General features: G+C 39.4%; 1 protein-coding gene across 13 annotated transcripts in view; it reads left to right on the top strand.

The window, feature by feature from the left end:
• TBL1XR1 (TBL1X/Y related 1) overlaps positions 1-23,883 on the top strand; it is a 187,478-nt gene that overhangs the window by 103,690 nt on the left and 59,905 nt on the right. For 5 of the 13 annotated variants that reach the window (XM_049105833.1, XM_025425642.3, XM_025425648.3 and 2 more), the window contains one exon: positions 657-720. The exons of 5 other annotated variants lie outside the window; for them this stretch is intronic. Coding sequence is in view for 1 of the 8 variants with exons in the window: in XM_025425647.2 (XP_025281432.1) it covers positions 15,992-16,028 (37 nt within the window). In the remaining 7 variants the exon portion in view is untranslated. 3 more of the 13 variants (XM_025425647.2, XM_025425640.2, XM_049105836.1) reach the window with 2 other exon arrangements.

Genomic DNA, 23,883 nt, shown 5'->3' with positions numbered 1-23,883 from the left:
GGGGTAGCAGGTGAAGCCCCGCTGCCCCTTCTCGGGGCCACGGCCGCCACGGCCCCCACGGCCACCTCGGACCCCTCGGCCCCCTCGGCCACCACGGCCCCCTCGGCCCCCACGGCCGCCACGGCCCCCACGACCGCCTCGGCCCCCACGGCCACCTCAGCCCCTTCGGCCCCCTCGGCTACCACGGCCACCTCAGCCGCCTCGGCCCCCACGGCCGCCACGGCCCCCACGACCGCCTCGGCCCCCACGGCCACCTCAGCCCCTTCGGCCCCCTCGGCTACCATGGCCACCTCAGCCACCACGGCCCCCACGACCGCCTCGGCCGCCACGGCCCCCTCGGGTCCCGGGGTCGGCCTGGGACTCAGGCTTGGGACGGCGGGCGAGGCCTGTGCACCGGAGCTCGGGGCCTCGGCGGCGGCTCCTGGCTGCCGGGCCGTGAGCTCCCGCGGTCCCTGCGGGCAGCGAGCCCGGCCCCGGGCCCCGTGGCGCCGGCGTGGCACTGGCAGTGCGCGTCGTGCCCCCGCCGCCGGCCCGGTAAGGCCCGGGGACCGGGTGAGCAGCGGCGGCGGGTCGGCTCGGCCCGGAAGCTGCCCGTGAGCTCGGGCGCGGCCGCTTGCTGGAGGGCGCACTGAATAGCTTACTTTCCTTTTCCTCAGCGTCAGCAGCTGTGACCGGCGGCCCGGACCCCAGCCGCGTCCCCACCTCAATGCCCGGCCAATGGTAAGCTGCCCACCCGAACGGCGCTCGTCTCCGGTCGCTTTCTCGTCTTGCTGTGAGCACCTGGGAAGGACTTGTAGTTTCTCCCGGTTTGGCGAAATGCGTCTGTGCGCCCAGAGTAGGGAGAGTGTTTTACAGCATGTGCCGTGTAAGGTCCCGAAGGTAATTTTTGACTGTTTAGTTAGAAAAGGAAAAGGGGGCCCCTTCCCTTGGAGACCCCGTCACCCGCGGCTTAGGCCCCCGGCCCGCCGCCCCGGGGCTCGACCCCAGGCTTGAACCAGCCGGCTCCGGTTTGCGACTAGAACCTTCTTGTTAGACTCAGGCTGTAGCATCAGTAGCAGCTCTTGTGCTTGTCAGTCATCTCACCAAAACAGCCTTTTTGCATATCGTATTTATCTTAACGTTTATAGCTAATGGGCAGTTAAATGGCTAAAATTCTGCTTTCAGCGAAGGAACGATTTTCAGGAGAACCGTTGTCACTCTTGGAACGCCCACCTTAGCCGCCTTCCCCGTGGAGTAAGAGTCCGTGCGGGAGCTGAGGCCGCCCTTCCCTCTGCAGGTGCCCTGGGTGACTTTGGCAAGGACTCCTGTAAAATTAGATGACAGAATCGGACTCCGTTTCTCAGGTTTATTCTCCCGTAGCCTAAGCGAGCTCACTGCCGTTGACTAAAATCACCATGATTCTCCCACACAAAAAGTAATTCCTTACCTAATGCTCTTGGTATGTATTGTCGAGTTCAATAAATAAATAGTAGACAAATGAATTTTTACTTTTTGGGTTTTTTACAATTAGTTGCTTAACAATAATTTATTTCAAAGTATTTTCTACAGTGCATTATTAGGTTTTTAAGTTATCTTTACTTAATCACATTTTTGTTTTCCACATTAAATCAGGTAGCTGTAGAAACCGATGAAGGCTCACATAACTTGGTGGGAAATCAGTCTGAAACTAAAGCTACTAAAAACTAACTAGAACCAGGATAAGTGGGTGAGATGAGTTCTCTCTGAACATATTCCTAGGAAATGATTCATTTTGGAGATGGACTTTTCAGTATGTTGGTAAGAAGGTTTCCTCTCCCCTTTCCCGTTCTTTCTCAGCAGTTAATGGAAAATGTTAAGGAAATTAAGAATTTTTGGTGCGGCCCTAGCCAGCAGGCAGGATGCCGAGGCTCTTCATTAACTTAGGAGCCCTCGCTGGCCTCTTCAGGGCGCTTGGGCGACTCTAACCGTTGCTGAATCTGCTGTTTCCTCTGGAGCGTTACCGTTTCTTATGCAAGAAACAGCTCTGCTGGTAAATCAGCTCCATCCTTGGGGTTACCTGCTCCCGGCTTTGTGTTTAAAGTTCACATTTGAAACCTGTTGGTTCTCTTGACGGTTGGAGCCTTAACTGTTGGTGGCAGGTCACCCATGAGAATCCATGGTGCAGGCCAGTGGGTACCTGAGGTGCAGGTGCAGCGCAGCTGGCTCCCTCCCGGAGGTGCTTATCTTCAAGTAAATTTTTCAGGGTCCCCCTCGCAGAGACTACACATTGTGTTGTTTTTGGAACAGCTCATAGACTACCGGTATTTCACGTCAGATGATTTCCAACACATTTGCCAGTTTTGTTGACAAGTCCTGAAATCATTTTTATGTCATGATCGCAGAGATTTATGTTCATATATGTTAGTTCTAAATAAGTGTCAGTGTTAGAGATGAAGAAGGCCAAGAATATAGCAGCTGAGGACACCACAGCCATTTGTACACATTTGCCTGATGTGCTAGTACATTTGTAGGTGTTGGTTCACAGTGGGAGTTTTCTCATGAACCTGACAAATGCCCAGTTTTTAGTTAAACCTGTGCTATGTAGTATCTTGTGTTTTTTCCCCTGAAAATGCCATAAAGGAATGCTTTGTGGGAATGTATACCTAGCCCTGGGGAATGTCCCTACTCTCAACTTTGTGATATAAATAAGGATGAGGGATTTGTAATAGTCTTTTTTTACTTACTCTTTACTTGCCTAGATACAAGTTATTTTAACTCCAATTGCACCTTACGTCATTATGATTTACAGCTACTTTCCTAAATAAATGTTGTGTACTGTTTTCTGTAAATACCTCATGGTATTCATAAAACGCATTGGCCAACAAATGTATGTTATTATTTGAGCTTTTTATGTTGTGCACGTTTTCAAACATACACTGAAGAAGACAGACTAGCATCATGAACTCTGACCCAGCTCTGTCCCAGCTGCAGTAGCCACCAATTTTGTTTCATTTTTAACCACCTGGTTCTCCTGTTTCCCTCCACCCTTTCCCCCCAGTTATTTTAGAGCTAGTACATGTAGCATATGATTTCATTCATGATCTATGTAAGTATGTGTGTCTATGCAAGATACAGACTATTTAAAAATATATATACCACAATACCATTATCACACTTTAAAATTGGCATTTTTTAATTTAAAAAGCGATTTAAATATAGTTCTGAAGAATTATAGTAAAAACCATAAAATGTGTTACCTTAAACATTTTTAGATGTACACTTTTTCATCTTATAAAACTAATACCCTTTGAACAAAAACCTCCATTTCCCCCTTTTAACAGCAACTGGCAACAACCAACCATTTTATTTTAGTTTTGGTTTTATGAGTTTGATTGTGTTAGCGACTTTACACAGTGTAAGTGGAACTCCTACAGTCTTTGTCTTGTCACTGGCTTATTCGCGTAATGTCTTCTGGGTTCATCAGTTTTGTGACATGCAGCATGTGACACCATTTCTTTCTTTCTAAAGGTTGAGTATTCCATTATATGCATATACTGTATTTTCTTTATTGATTTGTCAGTGAAATTCCCGTTGCTTCCATCTTTGGCTGTTGTGAATAATGCTGCAGTGCACTTGCGTGTACAAATATTTCTTCAGAATTTTGCTTTCACTTCTTTTGGGTATAAACCCAGAAATGAGACTGCTGGATCATAGGGGAACCTGCACACAGTTTTCCAGAGTGGTTGCACTATTTTCCATTCCCACCAAAGTGCACAGGGGTTCTGATTTATCTTTCTCCACATTCTTTCCAATACTTTGTTATTTTCTGTGATGTTCTTTGTCCTTTTTTTTTCTTTTTCTTGGGGGAGGGTAGTGAACATTTTAATGGATATGAGATTATGATGATAATTTCTTAACTAGCACTAAATAGTCATTTAGTTTAAGTTTTCCTCATTTGCTCATAAATAACGTTTCTGCAAAATCGAAACAAAATCCATACATTTGGTTGGTATGTACATCTTACTCTTCTACCTCTTTACTTACTTCGTTTTTTCCCAGTTAGTTTATTTGCCATGTGAGGTTTCCTCAGTCTGTTGTGTTAATTGCATCCCTACAGTAAAGAGCCTCTCTTTCTTGCAGATCAGTAGTTATATCTGAGAGCTTGATCTAATTCAGGTTTTTCCTACTTTATTTTTGGTGTGAGGGTAACAGAATATTTCATAAGGAGGTGCTTAAGTACTCCATGAAGAAGTACCCTTTTTAATTGTCTCTTGTTGTGATATTAGGTGACTGCTGCCCATTGCCTAGATCTCTTATTTCCGTGAGAACATTCAAGATGTTGCTATCCCAAATATGTCAGGGCTTTATTTAGGATCTGTGGAGAGAAACTTCCCTCATAAGATACTTGGTTATTCTGATACTTGGTTACACAGTTTGCATAGGAAAGGCATACTGAATACTTGATTCACTCCTTTATTTACCAGTTTTCAAAGTTACTGGTTGTTTCCTAGAGTCTTGGAAAAGTAGACCAATGAGGATTTTTTTAAAGTGCCATTGAGCTTATGGATTTAAATATTTTATTTCATATGTTGACTACGTTGCAGTTTTTACTCTTATTATGATGTTCAGATGGTCTTGGCCAAAGGAGCCTTTTTAAGTTGGCTTTTATAAAAACCTTTGTAAAATATATTTATAATATTATGTTTTATTAAGTATAAGTGTAATATGAATATATTAAAATAATATAGACTATATAAATGAAACCTGTAAGATAGAAATATGTAAATATATAAAATGCATATAGAACTATTATATGGTTTTTATCTTAATATATATTTATATATTTAAACCAGTACCACTAATATGGTTCCTAAAAACAGCTTTTTTGGCCTGTGTCCTGCCAGGGTTTACAGAGTATTATGTTCTATAGTACTTGAACTAAATCTGCTTCATTTTTCTGCCATCTTGTTATATATAGTCAGGTCCATTTGTTTCATTTAATTTTTAGTATTTAGAATTTGAATATTTTGGTTTAGTTTTGTTTTGATTATATATAAAACATTTATGCTACTTCGAAATAAGGTACCTTTGTATTTTCTTACTCCCCTTCTAGGTAATCAGTTTTATCTATATTGTTAATTTAAAAAATATATAAGAAAACTCATGCATGTATTTATATTGGAGATCATCTTTTTAAAAAATATTTTATGTATTTATTTGAAAGCGAGAAAGAGAAAGAAAGCAGGAATAGGGTGAAGGGCAGAAGGAGAAGCAGACTCTGCTGAGCCAGGAGTCTGATGTGGGGCTCGATCCCAGGACCCCGAGATCATGAGCTGAGCCGCCGGCAGACGCTTAACCAGCTGAGCCCCAGGAGCCCCTGGCGATCACCTTATAGCACTATATAGAGTCCGTCCTCATTCCTTTTGATGGCTGTCTGGTAGTCCAGTACATGGATGTATCATATCTGTTTGAAGAGTGGGAGTTTTAGGTATGATCATAAATAGGGATTTGTTTTTGTTTTTGTTTTTGTTTTAGGCAATTTGCCAAATTCCCTTAGGTTTTATGACATCTTATATTCCTTCCAGCAATGGATTAGGGTGCCTGTTTACTCATTGTAAACAGTGGATGGGCAGAACTTTTTGAGTATAAATACATAGGGGTGTGTGCATATTTTTAATCTGTTAGATCAGAAATGGTATCTCACTGTACTTCAAATTTGCATCTTTTTGTATGTTTTAGTATTGTTTATCTTTTTCTTTGAACTGTTTAAAAGATAGGTTTTCTTGAAAACAAGATTATCTATCAAATCTTTTGACCAGTCCTTCAGACCTCCTATTTTCTCTTGTTCTGATTCTGTAGTCATCACACAACTTCTTAAAAATCGTTTGGTTTAACAACAAGATTTTCCTACCCAGAAAAGAACCACACTGACCAGTTGTCTTAGATTTGATTTTCATGGAATCATACCCTTGAGACAACTCTATTTCACTTGAAAAGTGACCCCGGAGAGTTCCTGTAGGGGCGGGCCGGGCTGTCAGATAAAGAGGCCAGTACAGACAGAGGCCTTACAAAGTAGGTCCTTGTTGTGGGTGGTTGGGGCTCAGATGCTGCGGCTCCCTCTGGGAGACAGAATAGAACATGCCTCTGAGTCGTTCCGCTCCAGGGGCAAGGACGCTGGAGTAATTGGTCTCCCGGCTCCCTGTCCGCCCTGGTAGAGTCCTGCTCTGAGGTGCGGAGGGCACCGGCTCCTCAGCAGCTCCTCCCTCAGCGAGCCTGTGTTTGTGGAAAGAAGCTGCTTGGTTCCTCCGGAAGGTTGAGTGCTGAGGAAATGGGGACCTGGTGCTGTTGCACCTGTTGCACCAGTGACTGTTCCGGGCTGCAGTCACATTTCTCTGTGTTAGTAAATCATTCTTCTCATTCATAAACTGGTCAAGTGTGTTTGGTTAGCATCTATCCTCCCAGAACTTGATTGTCTTAAGAGAGCTGGTAAAAGTAAGTTATGGCTTGCTAGATTGAAGATAAGGCGCCGGAGTTGTGACCCTCCCAAGAAGGATCTCGCAAGAAGCAGCGTAGTGCATATTGAGGAGCCAGTGATCTGTTCCCTTTTAGTACCTACTTTTTGATTATCTCATCTCTAAACGAATTTGTTCCTTTCATTGCAGGAAAATTCATTGTCATTATTTATTACATCTTTCGCTGTCCTGTAATTTTGAAATGGTGTTACTAAATGGGAAGAATGAATGGCATTGCCATATAGATGGCATCGTGTGAAGTATTTATTTTCTTTTGGTTGAGAATTTATACCTCTGGAGAACTCATTTTCCAATCAGTAGTAAAATGGTTACATTGAAAAACTTAATCTTCACGGATACCCCCACCCCCACCCCAACCCGTAATGGATGAAGCTGCAAAAGGCTCAGTTTCTTTCAGAAGGACTTAGGCCTTTGTATATGTCTGAGCACTTGTCTCTTTGAAAATGTATGGTTTATCTTTTATTACAAACTTAAAAAGATAAACTCAGAAAAGCAGAGCATATATGCGTTGGAGTTATATTCAGTGGATACCCCATATCTTTACCATTGGAGGATGGTTATTGATGTGAGGCTTTTATAACTAAAATGGGACCTGAGAGATTGTGGTTATCTATCATCTGAAAGTCAAAGAAAGAAAGCTTGGATTCTTACATGGATGTAAGCCATTACATTAAATGTAATGGTAGAACTTGTTATGGTGGTTTGCTCTTGTTTGGAAATTTATCTTCATGCTTCACGTGATTCTGGTATCTGTTCCATAGGTTCTTAACATAGGCATCATGCAACCAGAAACAAAATCTAGCTCTCTTCCTATGTCAAGGAACCCAGAATAGAGTGAGAGCAAAAATTTAAAACCCACATCGAGGTAGAAGGATGGGTGGCGGATGGAATGAGGTTAAAAGCAAGAGTGTCCTATCCCTGATTGTTTTCTGACCTTACTTTTAAGTATCTCAACTTTTCAAGCTGTCCAGACTATGTTGAATTCAGTCTTCTAGATTCTAGCACATTCAGAGTTGGGCCACATGCTTTCATATTAGCAACCTAGCCATAACCCTTGAAACTGCAGGCCGTTGCAAGTTTCTTGTGTGTATTGAAGCCATTAGGAGTCTGTTTTTTTTCCATCCTTCCTTCCTTTCATCAATCCATGCATCTTTCTAGTGGATAGTGATACATTTTTTTCTTACTTAAGTTTTAAGTTTTTGCTCCCAAAAGAAATAAGCTTAGTAAAGTTTGGTATGTAGAAGACTAGAATTTCCGGTTTAAATAGGTGCTGCTTGTTCTCTTCTCCACATTTTGCCTTTTGAAAGCCAGTTACTTTCATAGCTTTTGATTGTTTTTCCCTGGTTCATTGGAACAGAGATCCTTCACGATGACTGTTTTCTCTCCTTCTCTGTAATTACTGGTTTCCTCCTATAAGGAGGATCTTTAAAAAAAACAAAAAAAAAAAGACATTACAGTTCTTATGTCACTGTCTTATGTAAAGGACAGTCTGATTTGATGTTTATTTCCAGTCAGATGTTTAATGGGATCATTTTGAGTTCATTATAAATCTGATACTTTTTATTTGAAGAGCGAGCCAGTGAGCGGGGGAGGGGCGGAAGGAGACTCCAGGAGAGAGAGAGAGAGAGACACGCTTGAGCAGGTTCCACGCCCTGTGGGGCCCCGTGCAGGTCTTGAACTGACGACCCTGAGATCATGACCTGAGCCGCCACCCAGAGTTGGGCGCTTAACCCACGGAGCCACCCAGGCGCCCCTGTAATCTGATACATTTAAAAAATGACTTAGAACGTAAGGGTTTACAAATTTAGAACAGATTACATAGAAATACGTTAAATGTATAGGAGACACTGAAAGGCATTTTGATTAAAAAAATCAGACCAGAAATGGAAGGAGTAGTGAGTGTTCTGGGGTAGAGAGTAAGTATCTATCTTACTTAAATATCTCTCTAACCTTGTGAGGTTGTTAATACCTCTGTTTTATAGATAGGAAATCCATTATTCCTGCTTATTATAATCATGTAGACATTAAACTGTAGAGTCTGCTCTGAACCAGGTCTTGTTTCCACAGTTCTGTCCTTTCCTGAGAATGTCTGCACTTCTGAGAAGACTGGAACTGTGGCAAGGTGAAAGTGGGGTGGGATCCTAGGTTCTCGCAAAGAGCACTTGTCCTTTATTTTGCATAAGAAACAGTTAAGGAATAAAATTGTTATACTGTCTTTCAAAACAGAAGAAATTCTGTCTTAAAAATATAGTGATTTCAGTATTTGTACATTTAAAGTTTTTGTTATTTTCATTTAAGGGGGGGAGATTTGATATTTTGGGTGAAATTTCAGAAGCTAATTCACAGTAAAGCATTTGATTTGATTATTGTGTACTTTTGAAGTGTATTTTGTGTTTCCTTCCCTAACCTTTAAAACCATTTAATTGAGAAATGTATTTTGTTTTATAATGCCTTTTAATATATTCCCTACAAGATATTTCCTCCCCACAACTGTGGGTAGCGTGAAGTAAACAGTGGCTTTCATAAAAAGAAATACTTTAAATTCAGATATTTTGAAATGATATGTAAGTCATTTATCTGCCTCCTCCTCCCCCCCCCCCCCCATAGTAGGCTCTACTCATAGGAGAGATGGAAATTTGTTTTCAAGACAAACTTTCTCTGATCTACCTGCCATGTAGGGCTGACCTTTTTATCACCCCCAGTGTGTAGTTTGTGTGTGATAGGACTCATTGAGACACCTTGGCTCTGGTTTGCCATCGTGTCCCACTCCCCTTGCCCTTCCACCTCCACAGCTAGACCTGCCGTGTGTGGTGTAGGCACTAGTGACATGTCATACTGAGCACGTGAAATATGACACGTCATAGTTAAGATGTGCTATAAATGGAAAATGCACATTAGATTTTGAAGACAAGGTAAATTCTTGATTTTGAAATATTGATTGCAAGAAATGATCACATTTGGGTTAAACATATATCCTTTATACTTTATTGGGTTATATATTGGGTTACATAAATCTTAGTAGAATAATTGCCCCCTGTTTCTCTTTAAAATTTTCATGAGACTGCTAGAAAATTTCGAATTACATAATGTGGTTTCCACTGTGGCTTGCTGCCAGTGTTGCCCTGGACCTTGCTAGTCGTAGCTCTCTGACCTGTAGGTTCTCCTTACCTCCCAGAAGTAATCAGAGCCGTGAAGAATCTGGCTAATGCTAAGACCTGGGGAAACAGGAGTGACCCTCAGAGCATTCCTAAAATTAGATCATGGTATTGCCAAGTGAACTAGAGGAGAGACCCAGCCCGTTCCAAAGGCATTACCAGAGATTCTTGGTCGTGTCACAGGAAAGAATTCAAGGGCAGACACACATCACAGGGGATGAATGACACAAACAGAGTTTACTAAGTGAAAGTACATACTCTGGAGATGTGAGAGCTGGGCCGGGAGGAAACTGGAGCACGTGGGCTGCACGCCGCAGGGAGAGAGGCCTTGGCCTGGGGTTGGGTTTCCATCTTTTATTGAAGGCTGTCAACTAGGGGGGAGAGTATTCATTACCTGGGACGGGGATCCAGGGCTTGAGCTGCTCCTTCCTGATTTGGCCCGTCGTTCTGGTCATGGCATCCACTGTCTTGGGCCTGACCAGTGTGCTGAGGCTTCACGGGGAGGGCTGCCAGGGCAGGCCTCTGACCTTCCCCATGGTTGGCCGTGACTTGGCGCCCCCGGCCTCCGGGAGTCCTGTTAGAACCTAGCTGACTGCCCACGCTTAACAATGGGGCAGCGTTTTAAAGCCAAGTAAGTTGTCCTCGGTCATTACCGGGAAGGAATTAAAGCTCAGAGAAGTGATGGCATCTCACATGCTTCGTCATAGTTACAGAGCGAGACTTGAACCGATGTCCTCGTGTAATCCAGCATTCCTCAAAATTCTGTGTAATACACATTATGTAGAATCAGAATATTTTTCAGAGATGAATCATGAGAGCTTGCTCAGGAAGAGATGGAATAATAAAAACTAAAGCATTTTAGTTAGAGATTGCTAGGTTTTGTGTTTTGTTTACTGTTTAGTGCTAAAGATGCAAAATGTTAGGAAATTTTTCTTAGATACCTTTCTTATCTATTTGTGTTATTTTTCTTTTTTTTTTTTTTTGGCAAATCAGCTATTCAGTGTTTGCTTTCCTTTGTCTGTACCTGTTATCTTGTCAAATCATTTTTCCCCCTAGATTTTTCCCAGCTGTAAAGTTTCCATTTAGTTCTTTTTATATTTTGCACTTCTGAGAACTTCTCACTTTCCTGTAATTTCAAATATAGGCCTTTACTTTGTAGGATGGATTAAAATAGCTGTCTTAACATTTTTGTTTTGATAATTCTGACATCTGGATAATCTCGAGATTGTTATGTCTTCTGGTCTTTTTCTTTGAGAATTGGTCAGATTTTCCTGATTCTGTGTATTAAATAATTTTGGATTGTATCTTATCAGACTAATGTTATGGGTTTTGTTTGTTTGTTTAAATAACGGGTGATCAGTGTGGTTAGGTTCAGACTGCAAGTTCTCACTGTTGCATGGGCACGGTCACCGTTTCCAGCGCCAGTTCAGTTTTCAAAGGCTTTGCTGTGCTGCTTTGGGCCTACTTCTTGCATGCACCTCTCAGAGTTCGTGTGGAACCTGAATAGTGGCTTTTGTCAGAAGGTCTCAAAATCTTAGCTTCTTTGGGTATGTTCTGCAAACATGTCTTGGGATGCCTTTGGGACTTGCATTGATTCATGTACAGAATTACAGTATTCCCTCCTCCATCTCTCATCATCTTCAGCTCCTAGAAGCCTTTTCTTGGTTTAGTTTGACTCTTTGGATCGAAAGGGACTAGATCAGTCAAGCTCTTGTGGAGGAAAAAAAAAACCCACAGAAATTTGTTAATTACAGTTTTTCTTGAAGTGGAAAAATAGTTAAAATTCTAAAAATGAAGTCGTGGCTTCTCCTGGACAAATCCTCCCACAGATTTTGACTACAGCCTCTGGACAATATGTGAAAAAACATGTGGACACCGTAGAGCAAACAAAAACAAGTAGAAGTGGACTTGAGGTGGTTTCTTAAAAAATAAAAAAAAAGATGGCCCTTGGGTGAGTTTCTCATCTCACTGGTGGTGGTCTTCAGGCAGGCTCCTCTTGGCTTGTCTGCAGTCTTACTGGCTTGAGGAGGAATCAGATCAAATTCGGAAATAACCGCAGCAGCAGTAGAGTATGGGAGTCCAGCAGGAGAAAGAGGGAGGAGATCCCAGAAGAGAAAGAACCACAGTGGTGGAATGCCAGATTGTGTGTGTAAACTCTGCCAAATATGTGGCTGACCCCTAAACTGGAAGCAGTTCAGATGACTGTCAACAAGAAAATAGTTAAACTGCTGTGTGCGTACAACACAATACTGCTAAGCAGCAGGAAGGGGCAGTCTTGATACCTGCCGCAACTTGGATTCATTTCTGAAGCACAACGCCAAGTGAACGTAGCCTTACAAAAACCACAGCATAATGATGATTCCCTTTCTATGAAGCCCTAAAAACAGGCAATTTTGACTATTGTGTGTTGGGTTGGAACAGACAAAAATTAATGTTGAAAAAAAAAAACTGTTTGGCAGGGCTTAGAAAAGTGGATGCATGGGTGTTGGGGACAGGGATTAAGTAGGAACGGGCACATGAGAACTATCTAGGGTGATGGCAATACCCTGGGTCCTGTTAGGGATTTGGGTTGCTTGAGTTTATCATTGAATGGTAAGCCTAGTATCTACCCATTGTATTTTGTGTAAATTTTTCCTTTGAAAGAAACACTGTGTTAAATACCGAACTGTAATCAGTGATAGAGAAGCTGAAGTATATATGGGGAAAGTATACGCATCTGCAGCTTGATATGAAATGCTTCAGAAATTAAGATCAATTGAAAGAATAGTAAGACAAATAGATGGAAATGTTAATTCTAAATCTTGATGGTAGCTCTGTGAATACTCTGTACAGTTTGTTAAATGTTTTCTGTACGTATGAAAATTTTCACAATAAAGTGTTATAAAAATACTAGTAAGTAGTGTTTTTCTAAACCAGTTTCCTGTTGGTTAATAGGTTGTTGTTAGTAACTTTCATCAAAATGGATATTTCTTTAAATTGGAAGTTTGTGCCTGTGCACTGAGCTCTGAACTTTATAGAATGCAGAAAGACACAGAAATAAAAATGAACAATACAAGAAGACAAAACCTACCCACACAAATAATTTGATTACTTCAAAGTGATATAGCGAAGGCTCATTAAGATCATTTATAATACATATATTCTGAGGGGATGGATACATAATTAGAGTATGCTTGGAGTCAAGTATGATTAATGGGAAATGGAATCCCTCGGGTTGCTTATTTTGAACAAGTTTTTGAAAATACTATTAGAGGCAATTATTAGATTCCCTATTTTTTTTTAAGGATTTTGTTTATTCATGAGAGACACGGGGGCGGGGGGAGAGAGAGAGAGAGACAAAAAAAATGAGAGGCAGAGACACAGGCAGGGGGAGAAGCAGGCTCCATGCAGGGAGCCTGATGCAGGATGCGATCCCAGGACTCAGAATCACGCCCTGGGCTGAAGGCAGGCGCCAAACCGCTGAGCCACCCAGGGATCCCCTTGATTCCCTATTTTTTAAATTGACCTCGGTATCATTTATGAATTTTGGCTTAGGATACATTTTTTTAAAGTGTGTTGTATTCATTTATCAAAAGAGGAATGCTGCATAATTTTTATACTGAAATTGTTAACAAGTGTAGTGCCATTACAATATAATATCCAGTATTAAGTACAGCATTATAAAATATTAATTCCTTATCCTCAGTTTATTTACTCTTAGGAAATCTCTTCTTATAGGCTAGAGTTTTAAAAAGTATATATCAGAATAGATTTTAAGTAGGTGAAGATGAGAGAAAAGGCACTAGCATTAAAATAATTGTAGGGGCATCCGGGTGGCTCAGTCAGTTAAGTGTCTGCCTTTTGCTCGGTCATGATCTCAGGGTCCTGGGCTCGAGCCCCGCATCGGGCTCCCTGCTCTCGTTCTTGTGCGCACTCTCTCTCTTTCTCAAATAAATAAAAATTTAAAAATCTTTAAAAAATAAAAATAAATAAAAATTGTAATTATGAGATGTGAGATTTTTAGCCATTAATTTGATCAACTCAGGGCCTTTTTTCTTGTCAGTTTTTCCTTCCCCAGTCCTGAAACGAGAATTTCCAACAAAACTAAGCAGTTATTAAATATATTTCAGAAAGTAAAAAGTATGTATGAGATTGTATGATGTTACAAGGGCTTCATATTTTCTTGCTAACCAAAATAGTCAGAGTTGTGCTTATTTTTGGCCTTTTGTCTTTTTAATCTCCAATTGTATTGCAGTAATAGAAAGGATTACCATTTCTAGGTAATATAACTTTTTCAGAGCACTTTGCTGTGTTGTGCCCAGCTATAGCCATTTAAACTGTTTCAAGAATTCTATATTACTGATATCTAAATGAGGTATTTTGGTCTTTGAACAAATTATACTGTGTGCTGACTTATATAAGTGGTGGAAAGAATTACAAATGTGTTTATGTTCTACAAATAGAAATTTAGTTAGGAACAATCCAGTGGGCTTCATGCAACATACCAACTAGTTATTTAAATTTCAAATTCTCCTTGAGCTGCTGATCTTGGTGCCAACCTTTCTTGGAGGAGACTATGTTACCCGAGACCGTAGCTCAGTCCCAAGTTGGGCAGGAGCTGGTCTACATCTGTCCGATACTGGCTAAAAACAGTACGGCTGATAGTATTTCATCATTAATAGTATTCTTGTCAGTAAAGAAACTTAATGTTTAAGTCTCTCTCAGAAAGTCTTGGGGGTGGAAAGGTAGATGGAAAAAATTGCTGAAAACAGCTCATGCTCAAAATAGAGCCCTAAAGTATGCTTTGCATCTCCATGCTGATTTCTGTTGTTTGCCATTAAGTGTAAGGTTATTTTAATCAGCTCATTAGGATTGTAAATCAAAATACCTAAATTAAAATGGAAAGTAAATTCATTGTAAAGGAAAATTTTGTTTCACAGATTTTTTTAATCTCAAAGACACATGGATATCACAACCGTTTTGAGACTAGCCAAGAACAAATTTCATTACCATCAAGACTTCTTTATTTTTGCCTTTGTTTCTACCAACCAGAGAGAAATTTTATTAACGATTCTGAATAACTTACTAGGCAATATATTGCCAAGGTGAAATACTCAAATGAATAATTAATGGAATTGCTTGTATGCCAAATGATTTTATAATCATTTTAGGTAATTTGCATAAAACAAGCTTTAAAAAACAAGTTTTTTTTTTCACTGAATGTTTCATTGTATCTTTACGTCCTTTAAAATATACAGATTACATTCTTTAAGAGAATAGATTTTTGACAGATTCTTGATTGTAGAGATGTTTGTTGGTTCCATATCCCAGAAGTTTTAAGACTGCCAGGGTAAGAACTGTAGCATCAGCATAAGCAAGAAAGAAAGAAAGAAAGAAAGAAAGGAAGAAATAGTAGAATGTCAGCTGATACACGAACTTAAAATGTAGAATTTGGTTTATTAGGTCCTTTCTATTACTTGGACCAGGCAATTAATGTCATTTAGGTAATTGGGGTTACAAAACCACCATTTTTTTTGGAAACACCAGCGCCTTTCTTCTGTTCTATCCAGCTTCTGCTGGATTTCTTTCAGTGTAGAGAACTTAGACACTTTTTGAATGTTTCTAAGTGTCATTGGGAAAAGAATTGATTATTTCAGTTAGCTTTGCCAAGAGGATAAGCGAGGTTCTATTTTGAGAACTAACCAGGAAAAAAAAAAAAAAACTTATATGCATAGGAAAAATATACTGATTAACAAATAAGGATATCACAAGCATGATTATTTTATTGCATATTAAAATTAAATAATTGTTTAAGGGACTCTAATCATTTTTCTTGTCATTTTACTTTTTGTTCCGTTACTTAATTAGGGAAACTTATGAGACCCTTTATCACTTCATGTCATCATTAGCCCAAAGGTGTTTCTGTGCCGTTTTCTAGATTTACTTGGGCAGCCTGGCCAGCCAGAGGTGAACAGGGTTTTTCAGGTCATAATCTGGTCACTCGTTACTAATCTCATTTAGATGATAATGCTGCTAAATATGGTATATTATAAAAACTTTTCTAGCAGTTAAAAATTATAAAGTAATTGCTTTTTGAATTCAAAATTTCATGAATATCATTTTTATCTCCATTCCCACCTTTTGTTTCTAATGCTAACAGTTAAACTTCACTGTTGACAAAAATCCTGCATTTTATTGCTTCTTCTGGAATTTGTCCATAGACTTCCTCAGTATGAAAACTAGAGGAGCCCTCTCAGATATCTAACTCAGCATCCTCATTTTACAGATGAGGAACTGAGGCCCTGGACTAGAAACAGAGGTCCCCTCACACCCAGTCCAGGACTCTATATTACGTCATGCTGCTTGATGTTTGTTTATGGAACTCAGCAACAGCACCTACAGGGTGAGCTTTTTTTTTCTTTTTTTTTTAAATAAGAACACAAAGTGATTTGCTACTCTCACCAACTGCTGTTCATCATTCCTGTGTCACTCATTCTTTCCGTTTTTATGCACACCTCTCTCAATCCATAATACAGCCTAGTTACTTGTATAACTGTATTTTGTTGCTATTTGTACTTGGCATCCAAACCATTATTTATAAGGGTTAAACTCTTAGTAGGGCTTCTTACAGTAGTAAGAAAGCCACTGTAGCTTTACCAGGCACTATAGCAGTAGTTGGTTAAAATTTATGGCAAGATGATTTTGTAGAGTTTTAAATTTAGATTTAAAAGAATGAATTAGAAGTATGTACAAGAGTGTGGATATGACATCTAAGAGCACATGTGATACTAGTTAGGAGAGCAGTTTTTTGTGAAATAATAAAATGCCAAGAAATATTAGCTAATAGTGTGACATAATTGTGGTAACAGTGGCTTATCCTGTGAGCTCATGGATTTAAATAAGCATATATGCATTTTAGATTTTTGAGTTATTTTTTGTATTGATGTTCAGATTCTCCCATTTTTTGCCTATTGAGTTATCTGTTCAAGTTGGCATTTATGTACTTTAGACAAGACTCTGCTAATTTTAGGTAGCTTTCTTGTTCTCTGGTGTAAGGCACACTACATGGTTTAAGATATAACATGGTTTTCTTTTTCTTTCTTTCTTTCTTTTTAAAGATTTTATTTATTCATGAGAGAGACAGAGACACAGGCAGAGGGAGAAGCAGGCTCCCTGCAGGGAGCCTGATGTGGGACTGGATCCTGGAAGTTCAGGATCACGCCCTGAGCCGAATGCAGACCCTCGACCACTGAGCCACTCAGGGGCCCCTATAACATGGTTTTCAAGGGTAACTCAAGGACTTTCAGGTTCTCATAGTTTATGATTTACAGGTTTCTATAGGAACAAAGTATCCTTTCCACTTCCCTTTCCGTTTTATTTTGGATTTTTATGAACACTGTCCATCATTACTTTTGCTTTTGTGCAAGAGTCGAAAAAAACAGTCTTTTAGCTTAATGAAAATTAACATATTTCTCTTGTATATTCACTTTTTAAATCTGTTGTCTTGCGTCACCAAAACAACCATGATGTCAACATTTACAGTTTTAAGGTAAACTAAAACACTAATGCTCAACTATGAATGCTGGATAAATTTTTTGGATTGGACAGCATAGCACCATCATCACATTCACCTCACACAGATACTTTACATCACTTCCATATTATATATTGTAAAGTTTTTGGAATTCCTTGACTATTTAACTATTTATCAGCCATTTTAAATGGTCCCTACCCAACCACCTGCCAGATAATTGGGTTTCAGGTGGACTGATTCAGAGGTCCAGAAATGTCTTGTGACAATAGTTTTCCTGAAAACATATCTGTGGGAAGAAGGGTTGTGGATATTTTTTTATCAACACATAAGTAAGTGTGAGTGGATTATATTTTTCATGCTAGGATTTGAGTGCCATATTTTATGACACGAAGTTTTTTTAAAAAAAATGCATTTGAATGGCCACTCTGTGTTGGGTGTTAGATGTATATAGACTATCTTTTAAATATTTTCAATTTGTAGTTGGAAAAACAAATAGGAGTAGTAAGAGGTGATACGATGACAGCATTAGCACTTAAATTATAATTGGTTTTTCATACATTCCTACCTACCTGTGAGGTGTGTGGATTAATTTTATTCCTATTTTACAGAACAAGAAACTGGGCTCAGGAGCTTGATTTAATGTCCAAACTTCAAAAGCAGTAGCATTTGAAAGCAGACATCAACATTCTGATTTCTAGTCTAATAATCTTTTGCTACTGCAGTTTTCAGAAGAGTAAGAAAACAACAACAAAACACTTGTGACGTTGGTATCTGAATAGGCTTAAGGAGATGACATTTGAAGAACAGAAGGATTTCAGCACTTGTAGTTGGGACAAAGAGCTAAATAAAACGCAGGGGTTTTAGAATGATGCACCTGATTGTAGGCACCTGGAGTAGAGTACATTCAAGGGATAGTGGATGGCTAGATGCCTCAAGATCCTAGAATGGGAAACCTAAGTGCCTGGCTAATCTGTTACGAAGGGGCTGTGAATATATACACTAATGTGTACAATATAATCAGTTACATTTTATGCCTCGGTGTCAGAAGATAATAGGAAGAGCCTAGGAGACCCTGGGCTGTTGTAGTAATGGAGATGGCAGGTGTCGCAGAAAGAAGGGCCTGGCTGAGGGTGGAGCTGTGCGCTGGGAGGGGATAGACTGTAAGGTTGCGGGTGAGGGTGAGAGGAGGTTACGGCCAGGTTTCAAGTGTGGTGAGCGGTAGAATCAGTGATACTTCTGGGCAAAAGGAGAAACAGATTGGAGAGTATAGGTAGGACATAAATCACCTCAGATGATACTGAATGATGAGATTCCGAAAAGGCTTATCAATAGATGCGAGCATTGGTCAGCTGGAATTGGATTCCTCTCCTAGAGTGGGAAGGACCGGGCTGTGTGGGGTGGCACACGGCGGGGGCGATGGTGGTCCCCTGATCCTTCCGAGAGGCTGAGGTCCTCAGTGGGAGAGCAGACAGGGTCAGAGGGCTGAAGAGAGGTTGCCTGTACGCACACACGTTAGGGCAGGAAGAGCAACTAGTGAAAGCGGGGGAGACGGCCCAGTCGGAAAGCCAACGGTTAGAAGGTCAAAGACTGTTCTGATTCTCTTGTTAAGTGTTGAAAAATGGCCGGGAGTGGAAATCAGGGAGTATGAAGACCCATTGGATTCCGTGGTGATTAGTAATAAAAGGGTTTTAAGTTCAAAAGGTCAAAAGTAAAAAAAAAAAAAAAAAAAAAAAAAAAAAAAAAAAAGGTCAAAAGTAGAACTCTAACAAAATTTCTTTTGTTTTATACATTATACTTACATGTGTAAATGTGATTATTTACCTTTTTACACAAGAGTATAAAGGTAAATAATCACAGTTTTTCCCTCCCCCAATAGTTTATTATTTTTAATGATTGTATATTATATGGTATTATGAATATACCACAATCTTATTTTGGTGCTCCTCTTTTAATGGACATTCACTTTATTTATTTATTTATTTATGCCACTAAAAAGCAATGTTCTTAAAATACATGTCCCTAGCAACTTCATGTTTTATTTCTAAGTTGTAGGGGACTTGTATTTGTTGACTGACCATTTTAATAACAAAGTCATTCTTCTTACTCAGTCTAATATTTTTACTTGCAATAGAGGTTGACAGATTGTTTTTCAAAAGATTTCTTCACATCTCTACTTGAAATATAGGGAAATAACTTTTCCCCACTTTTCTGTCTGAAATAGGCCTTCTAGATCTTTTAAATATTTACCCATTTTAGTGAGTGTGATTTCACTCCTCCTTGTCACATTGATGTGTGTTTCCTTGGTAAGCTAGTAAATCTTTATGGACTCAGGTATAGCTGTCTTTTCTTGTATAGTTTTTGAGTTTCTAGTCTTGGTTAAGAAGATTTTTTTCTCCTTTCTGGATTGGACGTGTAGCCTCAGTATTTTGTTAAGATACGTATGTGAAATATGTGTGTATATGTACATGCATACACACATTTCTTTAAAAATATCCGGTTACTAAATCTAGCTGGTATTTATTTTTTCTATGGTAAAACACATGTGCCTACTTTATTTCCTTTCAGTTGGGCAGTCACTTGTTGCAACATCAGTATATAATGATTCATCCTTTTCCTTTGCTCACAAGATCTTTGTGTCTTTCAATAGAATACTATGTTTAGTTGTGTAAATTTGGTAAATATTTAGTAGTCTTTTTGCTTTTGTAAATGGAATATCTATTTTCTTGTCTGTATTTATAGGTGCTTATTATTGGGGCAGAAAAAAGCTATTGTTTTTGTTCGCCTCTGCATTAAATTCCCTAAGGAAAGGCTAGTAATTTTGCTAATGATATGGTCGTATATGGTAGTATGTCATACGAGACCCAACAGATTCCAGGATACAGTTTTTCTCTCTTGTATCTTGTTTTACTGCTTCTTCAGAAAATTAGCATAAAGTAATAGGATGAATAAAGATAAAGATTTTGGTGTAAACAGAAAGTCAAGGAAGTACTGGTAACTTTTACCAAAGAAATGAGTCACCTGAGATTGAGGGGCGTTTGGTGAGATGGGCTCTTTGAGGGAAGTTAAAATTCTTTTATAATCCCTGATAGAAAATTTGATAAGGAAGTTCAAGATACAGTAAAATGATTGCCAAGTGGCTCAGAGAGGCAAAATGTTGTTAGCTACCATTATGGATTGGGGTTTACATAAGTGACAGGGCTTGAGTGGGAATTGGCAAGACTATTTGAGCTCAATGTCAGGATTATAGCACTTGTGAAGTGTCAGATCAGTAGATTTGCACCAAAATGGAAGGAGAATAGATATGGTCCAGGAGGTATGATGATAGATTAGGATACTGAGAAGTATGAGTAATTTGAGATGACCATGGAAAACCTGTTCAGTTAGAAACTGAGTAGATCAAAGATTTAAGGAGTTTACAGTAAAAGTGTGTGACAGGTTTGAGATAAAGATAGTGAAGTTTTTTAATTTTGTGGCTTGATGCACAAGTCATGGTTTGCATGACCTGAGAAACTTGTTAAAATATACATGCCTGAGCTGTACCTCTGACTTGCTGAAACTTAAGACTTTTCAGGGTTATCGTGATGTTTATGACATTACTTTGAAAAAGTTGCCATGGGTGAATTTGATAAACCATAGTAAGCAAGGACCACTGTGGGCTAGAGATGAGTGTGGAGGGCCTTTTTCCTTTTTCATATTCAGTGTTTGGCCAAAAAGAAATGGAGATACAAGTTATCGAAATTGTGCAGGTAAGGGAGACCAAATTGGGAATGGATGAGAAGAAACATTGAATGGTTGTCATTGAAGATTATCTTTCTCGTCTTTTAAAATACTACTGACTAGTAGAAAGAAAGCTTTATTCACTGTTTGCAACAAGTAATAATTGAGTGCCTTTTGTGAATCAGGCTCTATTCCAGGCACAAGTATAGTAGTGAATAACAAGGATCAAGTATCTGCTGTCATGTAGCTTGAAATTTTTTTTTTTTTTTTAAATGAGCGTTAAGTTGGCATTCATGGACTATTTGTTGAGTCACCAGTGTTTAAAAAATGTCACCTCTACCACACATTGGATGATCTGGTGTGTATTTTTTCTTTAGAGTAGTGATCTATATAAACAAAATAAATTAATTTTGAAACGAATGCTTTCATTTATTGCTGTTATTTCTGACTACTTTTGTTTTTAAGCATTGCCCTGAAAGGCCTTTATCACTAATAATATAAGCAGGGACCCCCCAAAAAAAGGGTGAACCCATTTCCACTACATAATGGGAAAGAGGGAACATTCTTTTAGTTTCTAACAGTCTTTTTTTTTTTAAGATTTTATTTACTTATTCATGAGATACAGAGAGAGAGAGAGAGAGAGTCAGAGACACAGGCAGAGGGAGAAGCAGGCTCCATCCAGGGAGCCCGAAATGGGACTCGATCCCGGGTCCCCAGGATCAGGCCCTTGGCCGAAGGCGGCGCTAAACCGCACCCCCCAGGCTGCCCAGTTTTTAACAGTCTTGAGTTTCAGCACAGTATGCTTTTTAAATGTAGAACCAGATGAAAGGGAAATAATTTCATACTCCTACCTGCTGGCCATGAGTAGATTTTTATAAGATAATCCATTGAATCTGATCAGGTAAGGAGACACAGAATAGATGAGTGGAGGTCTTCCTTTGTTTCATCTTCTTGACTTCACCTAACCCAAATCTCCATAGAAGGTTTGGAAATGATAGCAGATGCTTTGTATTAATCTCTATTTTGCATAGGCACTATTTCAGTGGATTCAGGTTTCTATTATGTTCATACCTAGTGCCCTAGCCATCCCTTTCAGTTCTTTAAATCAGGGTTTTGTTTTTGTTTTTGTGTTTTTAAAGAAGACAATGATTATTTACAAGTAATTCTTTTGAGATTTTAATTTGGGCAGCCTGTAAGAGCAAGGAAAAAATTCTCTCATTCCCTTCTCTAAATTCTGTGATTCTGATAGGTTCTATCAGCAGTTAATTTTATATCAGCAGACCCCCCCGCCCCCAAAAATACTACCCTTCTGATTTGTATTATACTTATTGTAATTTATATTTTGAGCTTTTAGGTATGTAGAGCATCTATAAAAGGCTGAGACACCTTGTAGTAGAGTGAAAATAGGTGTAACTTGGGGAACAGTTTTAGTCTTAAAAATGCATATAACTCCATTGAAATGCTTTCTTTTTTTTTTTAATTGTATAGTTGGCACACAGTGTTACATTACTTTCCTTGTACAGCAGTGATTCAGATGCTTACTGTTTCTAATTTAATGTATATTCATTTCACTATAATATTTTATATGTAACATTCTTACTATAACAGTGACTCTTATTATATAACATTAGGTATTTTAATTGAGGTCAGAAGTTCTTGAGGTCCATGGCCCAAGCAGAACTTCATATATTTTTTAAAGAATATGTCTTTGCTTTTTTTTTTTTTTCTTTTTAAATGTATTTGAGAGGAGAGAGAAGTGCGAGTGACAAGCTCACGTGTGGGCATGCAGGAGAGCGCACCCCTGGGTGTGGGGGGCAGAGGGAGAAGCTGACTCCCCGCTGAGCAGGGCACCCGGCCCTGGGCGCCACCCTGGGCTTGAGCTGAGGCCGTCGCTTAACTGACTGAGCCACCCAGCCGCCCAGAAGAGTATTTCTTTCTCCTTTCATTTGTTTTAGAGAACTGTGCAAGAAAATTCTGTAGGGGGAAAAAATGGAGGATTAGTTACATAATTGAGATTAAAAACAAAGCTTAATTACCATGTGGTAATCAAGGGATTTTGCTGTTCTAATAAGAAAGCTTTACTACTAATTTCTTGATATTTTGGAGTAAATCGAACTGATTTTGAAGTTGATGTCCATGAGTGTAAAGAGGTTCCTCTTTTCTCTCTAAATGCTTTTCCTCTCTAAAAAAGAGGTGATATTGCGAGCAAAGAAGAAAAACACTCACTCGCGTTGCTCGGCCTTAGAGTTTTGTTTCTTTAAAACTACTTACTTGAGCACCTAGTATATGTTTGCGTCATGTTGAAGGAAGAAGGTTTGCATCTACCTTGCATTATGTCTACATGAACGCAAGCTCATCTTCTCTGGAGCTACTTCCAGAACAGAGTCTAGCCCAGGACTTTAGATTTCAAATGAGGATCTTAATCTTTAAACAAAGTAAGGATTAGAAGACTACTAGGCTACAGGTTGGGTATGAAATGACAGTCATCATATTGTCTCTGTACGCTGCCGTCGTCGTTACAGTTGTCCCTACCTTTCCCGTTAATATAGAGAAAAGGTTAGGCTTCATGTATTACAGTGGTCCACAAAAGATACAAGCCTTACGAGAAACTGGAAGGGAATTAAATTTTTTGTCTCCCAAATGACCTTTTCAGATGGTTAGTTTTAATCAGAATCCAAATAAGGTCGACATACTGCTGTTCGTTGGCTAAATTTAGGTCTCTAACACTTTTCGGTGTAAGAAAGTGATTCGTTTGTTGAATTTCCTATATTCTGAATTTGGCTGTGCATCCTTGTGGTATTGCTAACATATTTCACCGTTGCCCTGTATTTCCATAAAGTGGTAGTTAGAGACCTGATTAAATTCACCTTTAATATTTTGATCATGAAGTCTTCTTTTTTTCTTCCATTTGCATCACACCCTGGTTATCTCACTTCTAGTGATGTTGATATTGAGTAGTTGGTTCAGTTGTTAGCCCAATCTACCCATGACACCGTTGCACAGAGTT

The sequence above is a fragment of the Canis lupus genome, chromosome 34 (genome assembly GCF_003254725.2).
Source record: "Canis lupus dingo isolate Sandy chromosome 34, ASM325472v2, whole genome shotgun sequence".
NCBI classification, from domain to species: domain Eukaryota; kingdom Metazoa; phylum Chordata; class Mammalia; order Carnivora; family Canidae; genus Canis; species Canis lupus.
This window is presented reverse-complemented; position numbering and strand designations above follow the sequence as displayed.